The sequence below is a fragment of the Schistocerca serialis genome, chromosome 12 (genome assembly GCF_023864345.2).
Source record: "Schistocerca serialis cubense isolate TAMUIC-IGC-003099 chromosome 12, iqSchSeri2.2, whole genome shotgun sequence".
Lineage (NCBI taxonomy): Eukaryota > Metazoa > Arthropoda > Insecta > Orthoptera > Acrididae > Schistocerca > Schistocerca serialis.
In genome coordinates, this window is record NC_064649.1 from 126,036,830 (window position 1) to 126,050,429 (window position 13,600).

A 13,600-nucleotide genomic window follows, 5' to 3' on the forward strand; every position below is an offset into this window, starting at 1 on the left:
CCTCGGGCATGGATGTGTGTCATATGCTTAGGTTAGTTAGGTTTAAGTAGTGCTAAATCTAGGGGACTGATGACCTCAGATGTTAAGTCCCATACTGCTCAGAGCCATTTGAACCATTTGAGCATCAACACGCACATTGGACTGTTGATGACTGGAAACATGATGCCTGGTTCGACGAGTCCCGTTTCAAATTGTATCGAGCTGATGGAGTGTACGGGTATGGAGACAACCTCATGAATCCATGGACCCTGCATGTCAGCAGGGGACTGTTCGAGCTGGTGGAGGCTCTGTAATGGTGCATGGCTTGTGCAGTTGGAATGAAATGGGACTCCTGATACGTCTAGATACGACTCTGACAGGTCTGATTACTGCTTCCTTTAATGTCCATTGTGAATTCCAACGGACTTGGGCAATTCCAGCACTACAATACGAAACCCCACAGGACCAGAATTGCTAGCGAGTGGCTCCAGGAACACTCTTCTGAGTTTAAACGCTTCCCCTGGACACCATAATTGGTGCAGTTGGAATGAAATGGGACTCCTGATACGTCTAGATACGACTCTGACAGGTCTGATTACTGCTTCCTTTAATGTCCATTGTGAATTCCAACGGACTTGGGCAATTCCAGCACTACAATACGAAACCCCACAGGACCAGAATTGCTAGCGAGTGGCTCCAGGAACACTCTTCTGAGTTTAAACGCTTCCCCTGGACACCATAATCCCCAGAAATGAACATTATTGAGCATATCTGGGATCTCTTGCAACGTGCAGTTCGGAAGATATGTATATCTACCGTACACTTCCGGATTTATGGCCGGCCGAAGTGGCCGCGCGGTTCTGGCGCTGCAGTCTGAAACCGCGAGAGCGCTACGGTCGCAGGTTCGAATCCTGCCTCGGGCATGGATGTGTGTGATGTCCTTAGGTTAGTTAGGTTTAACTAGTTCTAAGTTCTAGGGGACTAATGACCTCAGCAGTTGAGTCCCATAGTGCTCAGAGCCATTTTGAACCGGATTTATGGACACCCCTACAGGATTGACGGTTTCAGTTCCTTCCAGCATTACTTCAGATATTAGCCGAATCCATGCCACGTCGTGCTGTGGCACCTCTGCGTGCTCTCGGGGGCCCTGCGCAATATTAGGCAGGTGTACCCGTATCTGCGGCTCTTCAGTGTATGACATGTAATCATACTGTCTACCTTCACTGCTCTTACATAGGTCGGACAGAAGCAAGCAAGCGATAACTGCATGTTTGAAAACAGATGCAGATGGTAGCCCAGCCTGCAGGTTGCGATGTGCTATTTGACCACGAATGCATGGTGATCATATCCCATACTGATGTAGCGTTACACGCGCAGCAAACAGTGGCGTTTTGTAGCACATGTGTTTCGGGACGGTTTTCTCAACTTATCACCAATACCGTGGACTTAGAGATCTGTGTCGTGTGTGTTCCCTACGTGCCTATGCTATCAGCGCCAGTTTTGTGTAGTGCCACGTTGTGTGGCACCACATTCTGCAATTACCCTTAATTTATGAGCATGAGTGTAGTTATCTGTGGGCTACATACACGGCAGGTGATCAGGTTAACTTTCATTCGTCAGCGCTATCTATCGTGGCAGCAACGCATTTCCGGACACATTTTCATAGGACCTCCTTTTCCTCCACTTCCAACGAGCATCCCGTCCCTGCAATTGCCACTCTTATTAACGCTCACCCTGTACGTTGCATACAAAGTGTGTAATGTTGATGCATTAAGTTGTTCTGAAGGCGGTGCTGATATTCAAGACAATAAAAGCGGGATAAAAGCTGTGAGCTGTCTGCGGAAGTTAACCTTGCATTACTGAGCAACTGTTTCACCAGATATCCAGTCTAGCTTACCAAATTCCCAACCAGACTAACATTAATTATAATCTTTTAATAGTCATCTTACGACAACCGGATATATATATATATATATATATATATATATATATATATATAAAGAGAATTTAAATAAAAAGAAATAAATCAGTATATATTTGGACATTTATTTTAACATTGATCACTGAAATTTCAGCATATTAAACTTGATTCATAACTAAACTGGTACTTTATTTAGGATTGTGAAAATGTGAGTTTGTAATCTTATGGAACACATCAAATATGGAGCCAACATTGGGAGACTGCATACAGCACTGCATTTATAAAATAACACACGAAGAACGTTGAAACATATGCAAGAGGAAATTAACCACAACCAGCAGATTCAATTTTCACTCAAGGAAGCTACATTCATAGCGCAATCCTGTCCGTTATGAAATTACCACACACTGGTATACTAAATTCATACTAACTCTCTGTGAAATCTTCCCGAAAAGAAAAGCTGAGGGCTACTTTGATGATTACACCACATGCTTCACATGGTCAACTTGGTTTACACAAAGAGTATAGCTCCACAATAATTTTGATAATTACAGTATATTACATCGAAATACAAATTACAAAAGAAAAACCTCGAACTGGTTACTATCGTCTTACTATTAACCTGATGGGTCAAACAATTGTATAAGCACGTGGTATTGGTCTCACAAAGTACACCCCACGTGGGTTGAACATAAAGAAAAGTTGCTATATTGAAAAATATTGTCAAGACGAGACTTTATAATCTCACGCACATTCGCATTTAAGATTGATGATCTTAGAGTTACAGGTCATCAACATGTGGTTCCACTTTCCTCACAAAGTAGTGACAAAACAATTACTGGAAGATATTCTGAACTTCACACTCGAATTACACTGCGTTGCAATTTAAGATAACATTACATATTTTAGATCTAAACCTGAAATAAAGGTGATTAAATTTTCAGTTAGGCTGAACTTAAGAAATCCATTATCCTACGGACTTAGCAGACACGCACTTAGCCGGAGATCTCACCACTTCAGACGCTCGTCGCGGACAGACTGACGTGGTCCCTTCCTGAGGGTGCTTCACAGATACAAAACGGAAGTGACCAGGGAGACAGCTTCCTATGCCAACATGACAAGGGATGGACAGAAACATGCTAAGAATGGAAACCTCTCTGCTTTTAGAAAGCGTAGCTACCTGTTCCGACGTTGGTCCTACTGTTCTCTAGCAGACAGGCTTGTCTGCTACCCTCAAGCATGCAACTAGAAACACATTTGCTCATTCACCCTTTCACACAGAAGGGAAGGGGGATGACAGTATCTTATCATATGCAGTATATAAAAGAAAGCGGATGTAGGTTCCGTATGAGACTGTGTGACATGAATTAAACTGTGTTTTAAAGTATAGTAGTGTGACAGATCGTTCTTGTTTACGTGTAAAGGTAACACGTTCCACTACTCAGTCTCCTCCCAGATAGAGTCAGAAACACCACAGTAAATTTAGAAGTGGAATGCATGCCGTAAATGACAACAGATTTAAGAAATTAACATGAAAGGAATCCAACAGAGACCTTTCAAGTGGAATGGTTCCGTGTAGGCAGGCTTGGTAGATTAGAAAGACGTAAGTGTGGGGGACGGTACAGCGACGCACTGGCGCCGCTGTCTGGCTGCTCCGCGATTGGTGGTGGCGGGTGGATCCGTGTGGGCGGAAACAATAAGGTGTAATCAAGCGCCACGGGAGAAACGAAAAAAAGGAAAAAATAAAATAAAGCAATCGGGCAATTTCCAAAGCCGCGACAGATGAGGGAGTCAAGCTCGGGCGTAAATAAAGGAGGCATTCAGGGAGTCCGCAGCAGCGGAGAGTGTCTTCCAAATAAAAATAAACTGCCCTGTGAGGGGGTGGACGGGGGTGGGCTGGGGCGCGCCGCCGGTCGGTTTGTTACCGCTGTTAACAAGACGAGGGACCCATTAAGGGAGGGCGACTCGCAGCCCCCCAATTATAAGGAGGCCCACGCTCCGGTTTTTATTTCGGTATTTCGCCGTCGCGCTGGCTTCTTTCTTTCCCTTTTTTTTCTCCTGCCCTGGCCTCAAGACTTTATAAGGCACTAGTTGGGGACGCGATAGAGGGGGGGGAGGAAGGAAGGGTTCGGCTTGTCTGTTACGGCGGTGACGCGGCCGGGGAAAGAAGGACGGCCCGGCGCGGATTGATGCGGCCTCTTTGCTCCGAACACTGTGGCTGCCGGGCCATTTATATATCGGCCGCACTAATTGCTTTCAATTAAGAGGCCCGGCGTCTCGCTCTTTTCTTCCCTCCTGACACGCTGTGTGTGGCTGGGCGGTCCCGCCCTTGAGCCCTTCTTCCAGGGCAGGCTAAGGGATTCGGCAGTCACAGCGCGGCCGCCGCTGCCGTAAATGGAGCGATAAACAGAAATAATTGCCTGTGCTAGCGAGTAGAGACTCATTCCGCTGCGAGGGGCATTCCGCTTCGAAGCGTCGCCATTGGTCTCTTGCGGCGGTCACGTGACGTATCACCCCTCCGGTGGCTGTCTTACTGCGGCAATCGGACAACGGAGCAGAAACGACAGGATTACGAATCGGGACAATGTACAGTACGGCAGGGACTGTTATTACTGGTATAAGGCATACCATCCCCAAACTCATCCCAGAAAATGTGTTTCGACATGTGAAATTGGATGAACGGGGTGAGTGTAGACCGCGCCCATGGGTTGTAGATAATAAGACAAGTAGGACCTGTTACTCCAACAACCAGTATCTGATCAGAAGTATGTAGACACCTGTTAGTGGACATTGATATGGGACATGTGTACAGTTGCCCTTTGTGACGGCTTAGGGACAGGTTCAGTGATGCGACTGAATGTGTGTGGAGGAATGGCAACGCGTTCTTCCTCAAGAGTCAAGACCAGATACGGTTGTGATGTTGGATACGGGGGTTTCGAGGATGAGGATAATGACGTCGTTTGGTTTCTGGGGCGCTCAAGTGCGCGGTTATCAGCGCCCATACAAATTCCCAACCTTTGCTCAGTCTAATCTCGCCACTTTCATGAATGATGATGAAATGATGAGGACAGCCGGCCGTTGTGGCCGAGCGGTTCTAGGTGCTGCAGTCTGGGACCGCGCAACCACTACGGTCGCAGGTTCGAGTCCTGCCTCGGGCATGGGTTGGGTGTGTGAGATGTCCTTAGGTTAGTTAGGTTTAAGTAGTTCTAAGTTCTAGGGGACTGATGACCTCCGATGTTAAGTCCCATAGTGCTCAGAGCCAATGATGAGGACAACAAAAACACCCAGTCATCTCGGAGCAGGTGAAAATCCCTGAGTCCGCCAGGAATCGAACCCGGGACCCCGTGCTCGGGAAGGAGGTTTCGAGGAGGAGGAGGAGGAGGAGGAGGAGTAGTTTCCTTTATTTTATGTCTATGGTCACAATCTTTTTTGTTTAACAGATTACCGGTTTCGGTCTTTAATGACCATCATCAAATCTGATACTAAAATGTAAACTTTCACGGCCGGAAATATCATGTCCATTATAATTATCTGGGCTGTTATGCCGTGGTCGGTTGATGAATTCTGTGGAGATTCCCAACGTTTCGTCTCCGACTGCGGGAGACATCTTCAAGGGGGTCCGTAGCTTGATGGAAGGTCCAACACACCCACTGGCTCGCTACTGACTGCCGCTAAATTCCGTGTCCGCGCGCCCCCGCGCCGCGGCGTGACGTCACCTGTTTTGAAAACGTCAGTGCAATTGGCCGCTGTCCGTCGCCGTCGATCGCCGTTGCCATCACCCAGTAGTGGGCGAGTGGTACACATCTTCTTTAACACCGGCATCCAGATACCGTTTAATTTGACGCCCTCCTCCTTTCGGTTGAAATTATTTGGGTGTTTAGCGATTTCGATTGCCTCCCTGTAGAGCCTTTCGTAGTATCCGCTCGTGGCCGGTAGTACTTGCGTCTTCTCGAAACGAATATTGTGGTTCCCTGGCTAGAAAGCATGCTCCGCAGCAGCTGATCGTTCCGTTTCTCCGCGGACACGGAATTTAGCGGCAGTCAGTAGCGAGCCAGTGTGTGTGTTGGACCTTCCATCAAGCTACGGACCCCCTTGAAGATGTCTCCCGCAGTCGGAGACGAAACGTTGGGAATCTCCACAGAATTCATCAACCGACCACGGCATAACAGCCCGGATAATTATAATGGACATTATAATGGACATCATCAAATCTGTTTCATAAAAACGAAGACCGAAACCGGTAATCTGTTAAACAAAAAAGATTGTGACCATAGACGTAAATTAAAGGAAACTTATTACATATACGGGTCACTGTGTTTTTTCGCGACGATGTCGCAGCTTGTGGAGGAGGAGGAGATTGGTGTCCAACGCCCGGTCGACAGTGAGGTCATTACAGACGGAGCACAAACTCGCAATGTGTGAAGGATGGGGAAGCAAATCGGCCGTCCCCCTTCAAACGAACAATCCAGGCATTTGCCTGAAGCGATTTAGGGAAATCATGGGAAACCTATATCAGCATGGCCGGTCGCGGGATTGAACCGTCGTCCTCACGAATGCGAGTCCAGTGTGCTAACCACGGCGCAACCTCACTCGGTTGGTGTTTCGGGCGAAGTCGACGAAATAATTTATCCCAAAGTGAGGTACGGTCGGACGCTGGGATGACTGTCTGTAAACTGTTGCTCCAGAGATGCTGCTTTGTCATGCTGACACAATCATCGCCTCTGAACTCTCCCTCCATTGCGCGCAGTAAAATACAGGGTGTTTGGAAATTCCTTGTTACAAACTTCTGGGACTTTTAGAGAGAAGTGAGTAGATACTATTTACAGAGTAATCGATGTACAGCAATGATTAACTCACCATTTTATGTTTAGAGACAGTAAGGAACCAAATTCTGATGAACATTACAAAGAAAATGGAACTGAGAGGATGGCATCGTTGGCCAGGAGGCCCCTATTCGGGAAAGTTCGGATGTCAAGTGCAAGTCTTGTTTCATGAGGACAACACAACACCCAGTCCCCGAGCGGAGAAAATGTCCAATCCGGCCGGGAATCGAACCCGGCCCGCTTGTATGGGAGGCGAGCACGTTACCACCCAGCTAAGCAGTCGCACAGTGAAATGATCGTATGGCATTTATTGGCCGGGATATCTCCTTTCGGGGTTCGGCCGCCGTATTACAAGTCTTTTTAGTTGACGCCACTTCGGTGACTTGCGTGTCAATGATTAATGAAGGACACACAACACCCAGTTCCCTGCCGGGAATCGAACCCGGGCCACTGGCGTGGCAGGCGGTAACGCTACCGCTGTTCTGCGGAGTCTGGCTATTACGGAGAGTCTGACCTTATCACCTCTTTATCCTTGACATCACTGTCAATAAATATTTATGTTACCGGCTGTATTTTTGTTGGTTTGCGTGGAGATCCGTTTCTAAATAAATCGTAACCATCACAAACAGACTTTCCATATATTGCTTTTCTGTGAGTGTTATGATGTACTTTATTTTTTTATTTTATGAAAAATGGAATTTCGCGTTTTCAGTTTACAGTGTAATCAGGCAATAGTATCACACAGAAAGCGTTACCAAGAGACATGGTAAAGTTCACTTCTAATGGTGACTTGATGGCTTTAACTTCTGGTGTGGACTTGGCTAACTGAAGAAGGCTGGGGTGGTGGGAAGTCTTGTTAATTGTTAGTGGTGTCGCAACTACCTTGTGCAAACATAATTGAAGGCTCACTCTTTCGAAACCCGTTATTTTCCCAAATTGTGACGCATAAGTACATCTATAGAAAATGTGATCTCTTTGATCTCTAAGTGTCTGTGGACAGGCAATCCCCTCTAATGCCCCTCCAGGACAGCACACCTGCAAGTAGGCACTGCAGTGGAAGCGTGTCCAGGGTTAGCCTACCCACAGGCGCCTAGAGACTGAAGGGTCGGTAGTTTCTGTATAGGTACATTTTTAATGTGCTCAGCAAAGATGCATAGATAACCTCGATGGTGTTGCCAGACTCTAGGATCTTACAGGAATCCTTGTTCTGTCATGCATGTACTTATTAATGTTGTGCCCCCCCCCCCCCCCCCCAATTGATCATGCCATGGAGGGGAAACAAACAGGATGACTAAAAATGCTTAAACAGCCTTTGCTGCATTGGAGCATGTTCAGATTTTGTTGAACGTTTTCTAACAGTCCTAGTCGTTCCTCTTTGTACACCTGAGTAAAAATTGCAGTCGCACTGCACTCGAAAGGAGCAGGTATCATTAACGGGGATTGCAACCCCACATTGTCCTTAGAAGAGGGTTGAATAGTGCGGGGACATCAACAGTCTGAAAAATTGTTAAAAACGTCGTTCTGTCGCACATCCCACTACAAACAACCGTTTTCAACTGCGAAATAGGTGTGAAGGAATACGCCCTTTATGCCACTCCTCGAGAGCTTCTGGTATCGATTCTGAGCGGTAGTTTGTTTGAAAGATTTTCCTTGTCTGTCCATAAGAAAACCGTGTGATTTCAACGCTGGGCGTCGCAATACTGACCTTCATTACAGACGCGTCAAAAGAATGGGGGTGTTGTGAATATGAATGGGTGTGATGATCTTTTCATCATGTGACACGTACATGGCGGCGTTGGGCAGAATTCTGGTGAATGTGGTGCCAATGTGACTTCGTTAGCTTCTTACACTCCACATGAACTTCTGAGCTCTGCTCTGTAACATTGCAGAACTTTTTCACCGTTACAGTGGAAGACTGTAGACACGGGTTTTGAAAAACCTGAGTCTTTGAAACTGGCGGAATTACAGCTGCGAGGACGGGTCGTGAGTCGTGCTTGTGTAGCTCAGATGGTAGAGCACTCGCCCACGAAAGGCAAAGGTCCCGAATTCGAGTCTCGGTCCAGCACACAATTTTAATCTGCCAGGAAGTTTCACATCAGCGCACACTCCGCTGCAGAGTGAAAATTTCAATCTGGAAACCTGAGTCTTTTATTCCGCACTGTAGTAGTATACTCCACTGCTGCTCCTGGCAGGCGACCACAGCTGCTAATGACGCTGCGGCTGGTAGAGAACGCTGACGCGCAGACCGGCAGGCAGAGAGTGGGGTACTCACCGGTAGCGCTCTCGGCGTCGGCGCGGGCGGCCGCGGTCTCGGGTTCGGCGCCCGGCTCGGCCACCGGCTCGGGGAAGATGACGGCGGTGTCGGCGCGCTGCAGGTACTCGGCGATGCGCGCGCGCTCCTCGCCGCCCCAGCAGCCGGCGGCGGCCACCGCGGCGGCGGCGGCGGCGGACGCGGAGGCGGAGGAGGCCGGCCCCGAGCCGCCCCCGCTCTCGGGGGTCACCGCCCCCGCGCCCGGCGGGTCGGGCGACGCGGCGATGGCCGCCGCTGCCACGAGTGCGCGGACCCTGCACAACAATAGCAGAGGTTCATCTAGGCTGTTGTCGTCAGTGTTTCAGTAAAAACCGCAAGATTAGATTAGATTCCGTTTTCGTACCATAGACCCAAAAATGAGATGACTCTCATGCGTGTGAGACATGTCAGAAAGCTGCTCTTGGTCTCTCTCTACGATTTTTACCCTAAAAAAAAAAATGTTCAGATGTGTGTGAAATCTTATGGGACTTAACTGCTAAGGTCATCAGTCCCTAAGCTTACACACTACTTAACCTAAATTATCCTAAGGACAAACACACACACCCATGCCCGAGGGAGGACTCGAACCTCCGCCGGGATCGGTTTTTACCCTCCACGCTGCCCTCCAATACTAAATTGGTGATCCCTTGATGCCTCAGAACATGTCCTACCAACCGATCCCTTCTTCTAGTCAAGTTGTGCCACTAACTCCTCTTCTCCCCAATTCTATTCAGTACCTCCTCATTAGTTACGTGATCTACCCATCTAATCTTCAGCATTCTTCTGTAGCATCACATTTCGAAAGCTTCTATTCTCTTCTTGTCTAAACTATTTATCGTCCACGTTTCACTTCCATACATGGCTACACTCCATACAAATACTTTCACAAACGACTTCCTGACACTTAAATCTATACTCGATGTTAACAATTTTTCCTTCTTGAGAAACGCTTTCCTTGCCATTGCCAGTTTACATGTTACATAAAAAATACAAAACATTTGGACATAGTACTTACTACCCTGATAATCTGTCAGGAGATTGTCAAAATACGTGAATACATTACAGTAAACTCAACTGCTAATATCTACAGCATTAACACACAGTCAGAATGAAACATTGTTAAGCACTTTTAATAAATTTATCATACACAAAATACCTAATCTTGACTGTTGTGATCAAGTCCTGTCAAAATTGAAATCTAACAGACATTTCTAATTACGCTTGCCTAACAGTCCCCGTTAATATATTCATCTACAGAGTAGAATGAGTTGCCTACCAAAAATAATTCAACCGTTGTTTAAACCGTGCTGTATTTGAAACGAAGTTTTTAATGGTTGCTGGGAATTTACTGAAAATGTGTATTCCTGAACACTGGACTTATTTTTGGACCAAGGTAAGTGATATTACGCCTTTATGTAGATTGCTCTTATTCTTAGTATCGATACTATGTATTGAGCTATTGGTAAGAAGTAGAGATATACTGTTTGCAACCAATTTCCTTAAGGAAAAAAATACTGAGACGCAGATGTTAAAATACAAAGTTCCTTGAACAGGTTTCTATAGAATGTTCTTGAATTTACACCACAAATGATTCTTATTATATGCAAAAATTTTGCTCGGTTTAGTGAGTTACCCCAGAATATTATCCAGTATGACATAATAGAATAAAAGTAAGCAAAGTATGCAAGGTTTCTTTTTTTTTGTATAAATACAGTATATCTCCTACATCTGACGTCATTGTCTGTGCAAATGGTTCAAATGGCTCTAAGCACTATGGGACTTAACATCTGAGGTCATCAGTGCCCAAGGCTTAGAACTACTTAAACCTAAATTAACCTAACACACACATCCATGCCCGAAGCAGGATTCGAACCTGCGACTGCAGCAGCATCAGTGCAAATACAGACTAGTTTAGGCGCTGAACACGTCTAGCACCGAAAGGGTTATAAATAACTGAATTGATTTTACAAAACTCAACACTCATACAGAAAAACCGAAAAACTTGTGTATTCTTACAAACGAACTTCAGATTTCTGGCACGAGAGCTGCAGCAGCCAGGAGTTAGGCGAGGAAAAGGGTACTTTGTGCTTGAAATGCATTACCAACATAACCCCATGCTATTTTCCCCCTTTTTTGGGGGGGATTATGTGTGTTTGCATCTCCTCTACCAACGATGCTATCAGAAGCACGGGCTACCATCGACAGTGCTTATGAGCAGACTGATAGGGACATGCTGCGCCGAGTGTTCAAATGGTTCAAATGGCTCTGAGCACTATGGGACTTAACATCCGAGGTCATCAGTCCCCTAGAACTTAGAACTACTTAAACCTAACTAACCTAAGGACATCACACAACACCCAGTCATCACGAGGCAGAGAAAATCCCTGACCCCGCCGTGAATCGAACCCGGGAACCCGGGCGCCGAGTGTGGGAAGCACTTTTAAATGTCAAAAAATGTCGAAAAAGCATTTCGGGTTTTTCCATGTGTGTACAAAGGCCTGTTACAATATGTCAAATAATATAGCTCCATCTAATCTCTGCTAGTACTTCAATCATTTATAATAACTTTCTTTTCTAGTTTTATTACAATGTGCGATGCATTTCGAGCTGTGGGGGGGTCATCTTCAGGTATTCAATATCTGTTTTATATCATTATTCGAGACAAGCTAGCACTGGTATTTTTGAGTCTACTTGCAAATCGTTAATACACTGTGTTTTAATGTGGCCAAAATTTTTTTTGCAAACCTAAGACAAAAAAAGAAATACTTAGTTTCCAATAATAGTTACAGAGACGTAAATGTGTTTACTTGAGGGCAATTCGAAGACTGTTTGAATGTACAGGTGTTACATTTTATGTACACACAGATGTTGCTCGTTCTAAGGTGATAGGTTTTTATCTATGCACAGAACTTATTTGCAACACGAAAATCTTTTCTGTATACATTAGATGAGGCTATGTGTTACATAACGGTCATAACTATTGCATGCTTTCTTCTTGAAAACTTAGTTAAGAGAATAACATCTATCTACAGATCAAACGTAATGCCTTTACAACTACAAATGTTTGTACGCATGTAAATAATATACATGCTATACCTAACGACTGTGTAACCACTATTGGATATAGCAAGTAATTCTCTTCCCTGTCTCAGTTTTGTAAAAAAATTGTAGCTGCAATAATGCACAACTTGTAATATGTCTATACACACTTAATAGGGCCAGTGTTAACCAGTTCTAAACAATGATGTAAGACTGATGCAAAACTGATGCAGGTCTCAGTCTGCCGGCCAGCCTGGATGTAGATTTTAAGCGATTTCCCACATCCCGCTAAGTGAATACACGGCTGGTCCCCACGATGCGGCTAAGTTACATAGCTCACAGACATCTGACCGCATTCGCACTATTCCATGGATTACACTAGATGCAGGCAGTTGGGGTACACTGATTTCTTCCCAGGTCGTAAGGGGTGGCGACAGGAATGGTATCTGGCCACCCCTCACAATTAACATTTCACATCCGATTAACCAGCGAACCCCGCCTGTCGGGATTACTGCTTGGCAAGAGAGAGAGAGAGAGAGAGAGAGAGAGAGAGAGAGAGAGAGAGAGTAGTATGTTATGTCTTGTCATGGGTTAAGCCTCTTCCACTTTTGTCTGTCCGTAGCCAGTCTATTCATGTCTCAATATTTGATATTGTCTGGCATTTTATATCTTCTATTTCCTCTTCCCTTATTCCCTTCACCATTCCTTCTATTCCTTCCTTCAATAAACAGTCCCTCCTCAAACAATGTCCAATCCAGTTCCGTTTTCTCTTTCTGATGAGTTTCTGCATGTTTCTTTCTCTCCAACTTCTTCATTCCCTTCTAGGCGCTCAGTCCGGAGCCGCGCGACTGCTACGGTCGCAGGTTCGAATCCTGCCTCGGGCATGGATGTGTGTGATGTCCTTAGGTTAGTTAGGTTTAAGTAGTTCTAAATTCTAGGGGACTGATGACCATAGATGTTAAGTCCCATAGTGCTCAGAGCCATTTGAACCATTTCTTCATTCCTTACTCGTTCTTCCCATTTCACTTTTTCCATTCTCCTCCATATCCACATTTCTAGCGCCTCCAATCTTCTTTCATCTTCCTACCTCAATGTCCAGGCCTCTGTACCATACAATGCAACGCTCCAGATGTAACATTTGGCCAGTCTTTTCCTCAGATTTTTGTTTAGTGGTCCGCAAAGTAATTTCTGTTTCCTCTCGAATCTTTCTTTTGCCATTGCAATTCTTTCCCTAATTTATGTTGAGCAATACGTACCATCCATTATTACGCTTCGCAAGTAATCGAAGTTATTCACCAGCCCTATTTTCTCTCCCCTTTCCTCCAATCACCATAATTTTCGTACACACACACACACACACACACACACACACACAAACAAACATTATATATATACAGGGTGTTTCAAAAATGACCGGTATATTTGAAACGGCGATAAAAACTAAACGAGCAGTGATAGAAATACACCGTTTGCTGCAATATGCTTGGGACAACAGTACATTTTCAGGCAGACAAACTTTCGAAATTACAGTAGTTACAATTTTCAACA

General features: G+C 45.5%; 1 protein-coding gene across 1 annotated transcript in view; it reads right to left on the bottom strand.

The window, feature by feature from the left end:
- Nucleotides 1-8,849: 8,849 nt before the first annotated feature.
- The window catches only part of LOC126427994 (spidroin-2-like), a 63,413-nt gene continuing 58,662 nt past the window's right edge, over nucleotides 8,850-13,600 (bottom strand). Inside the window, exon 3 of the mRNA XM_050089878.1 lies at nucleotides 8,850-9,288. Coding sequence (XP_049945835.1) covers nucleotides 8,850-9,288 — 439 coding nt within the window. The remainder of the gene's footprint in view (nucleotides 9,289-13,600) is intronic.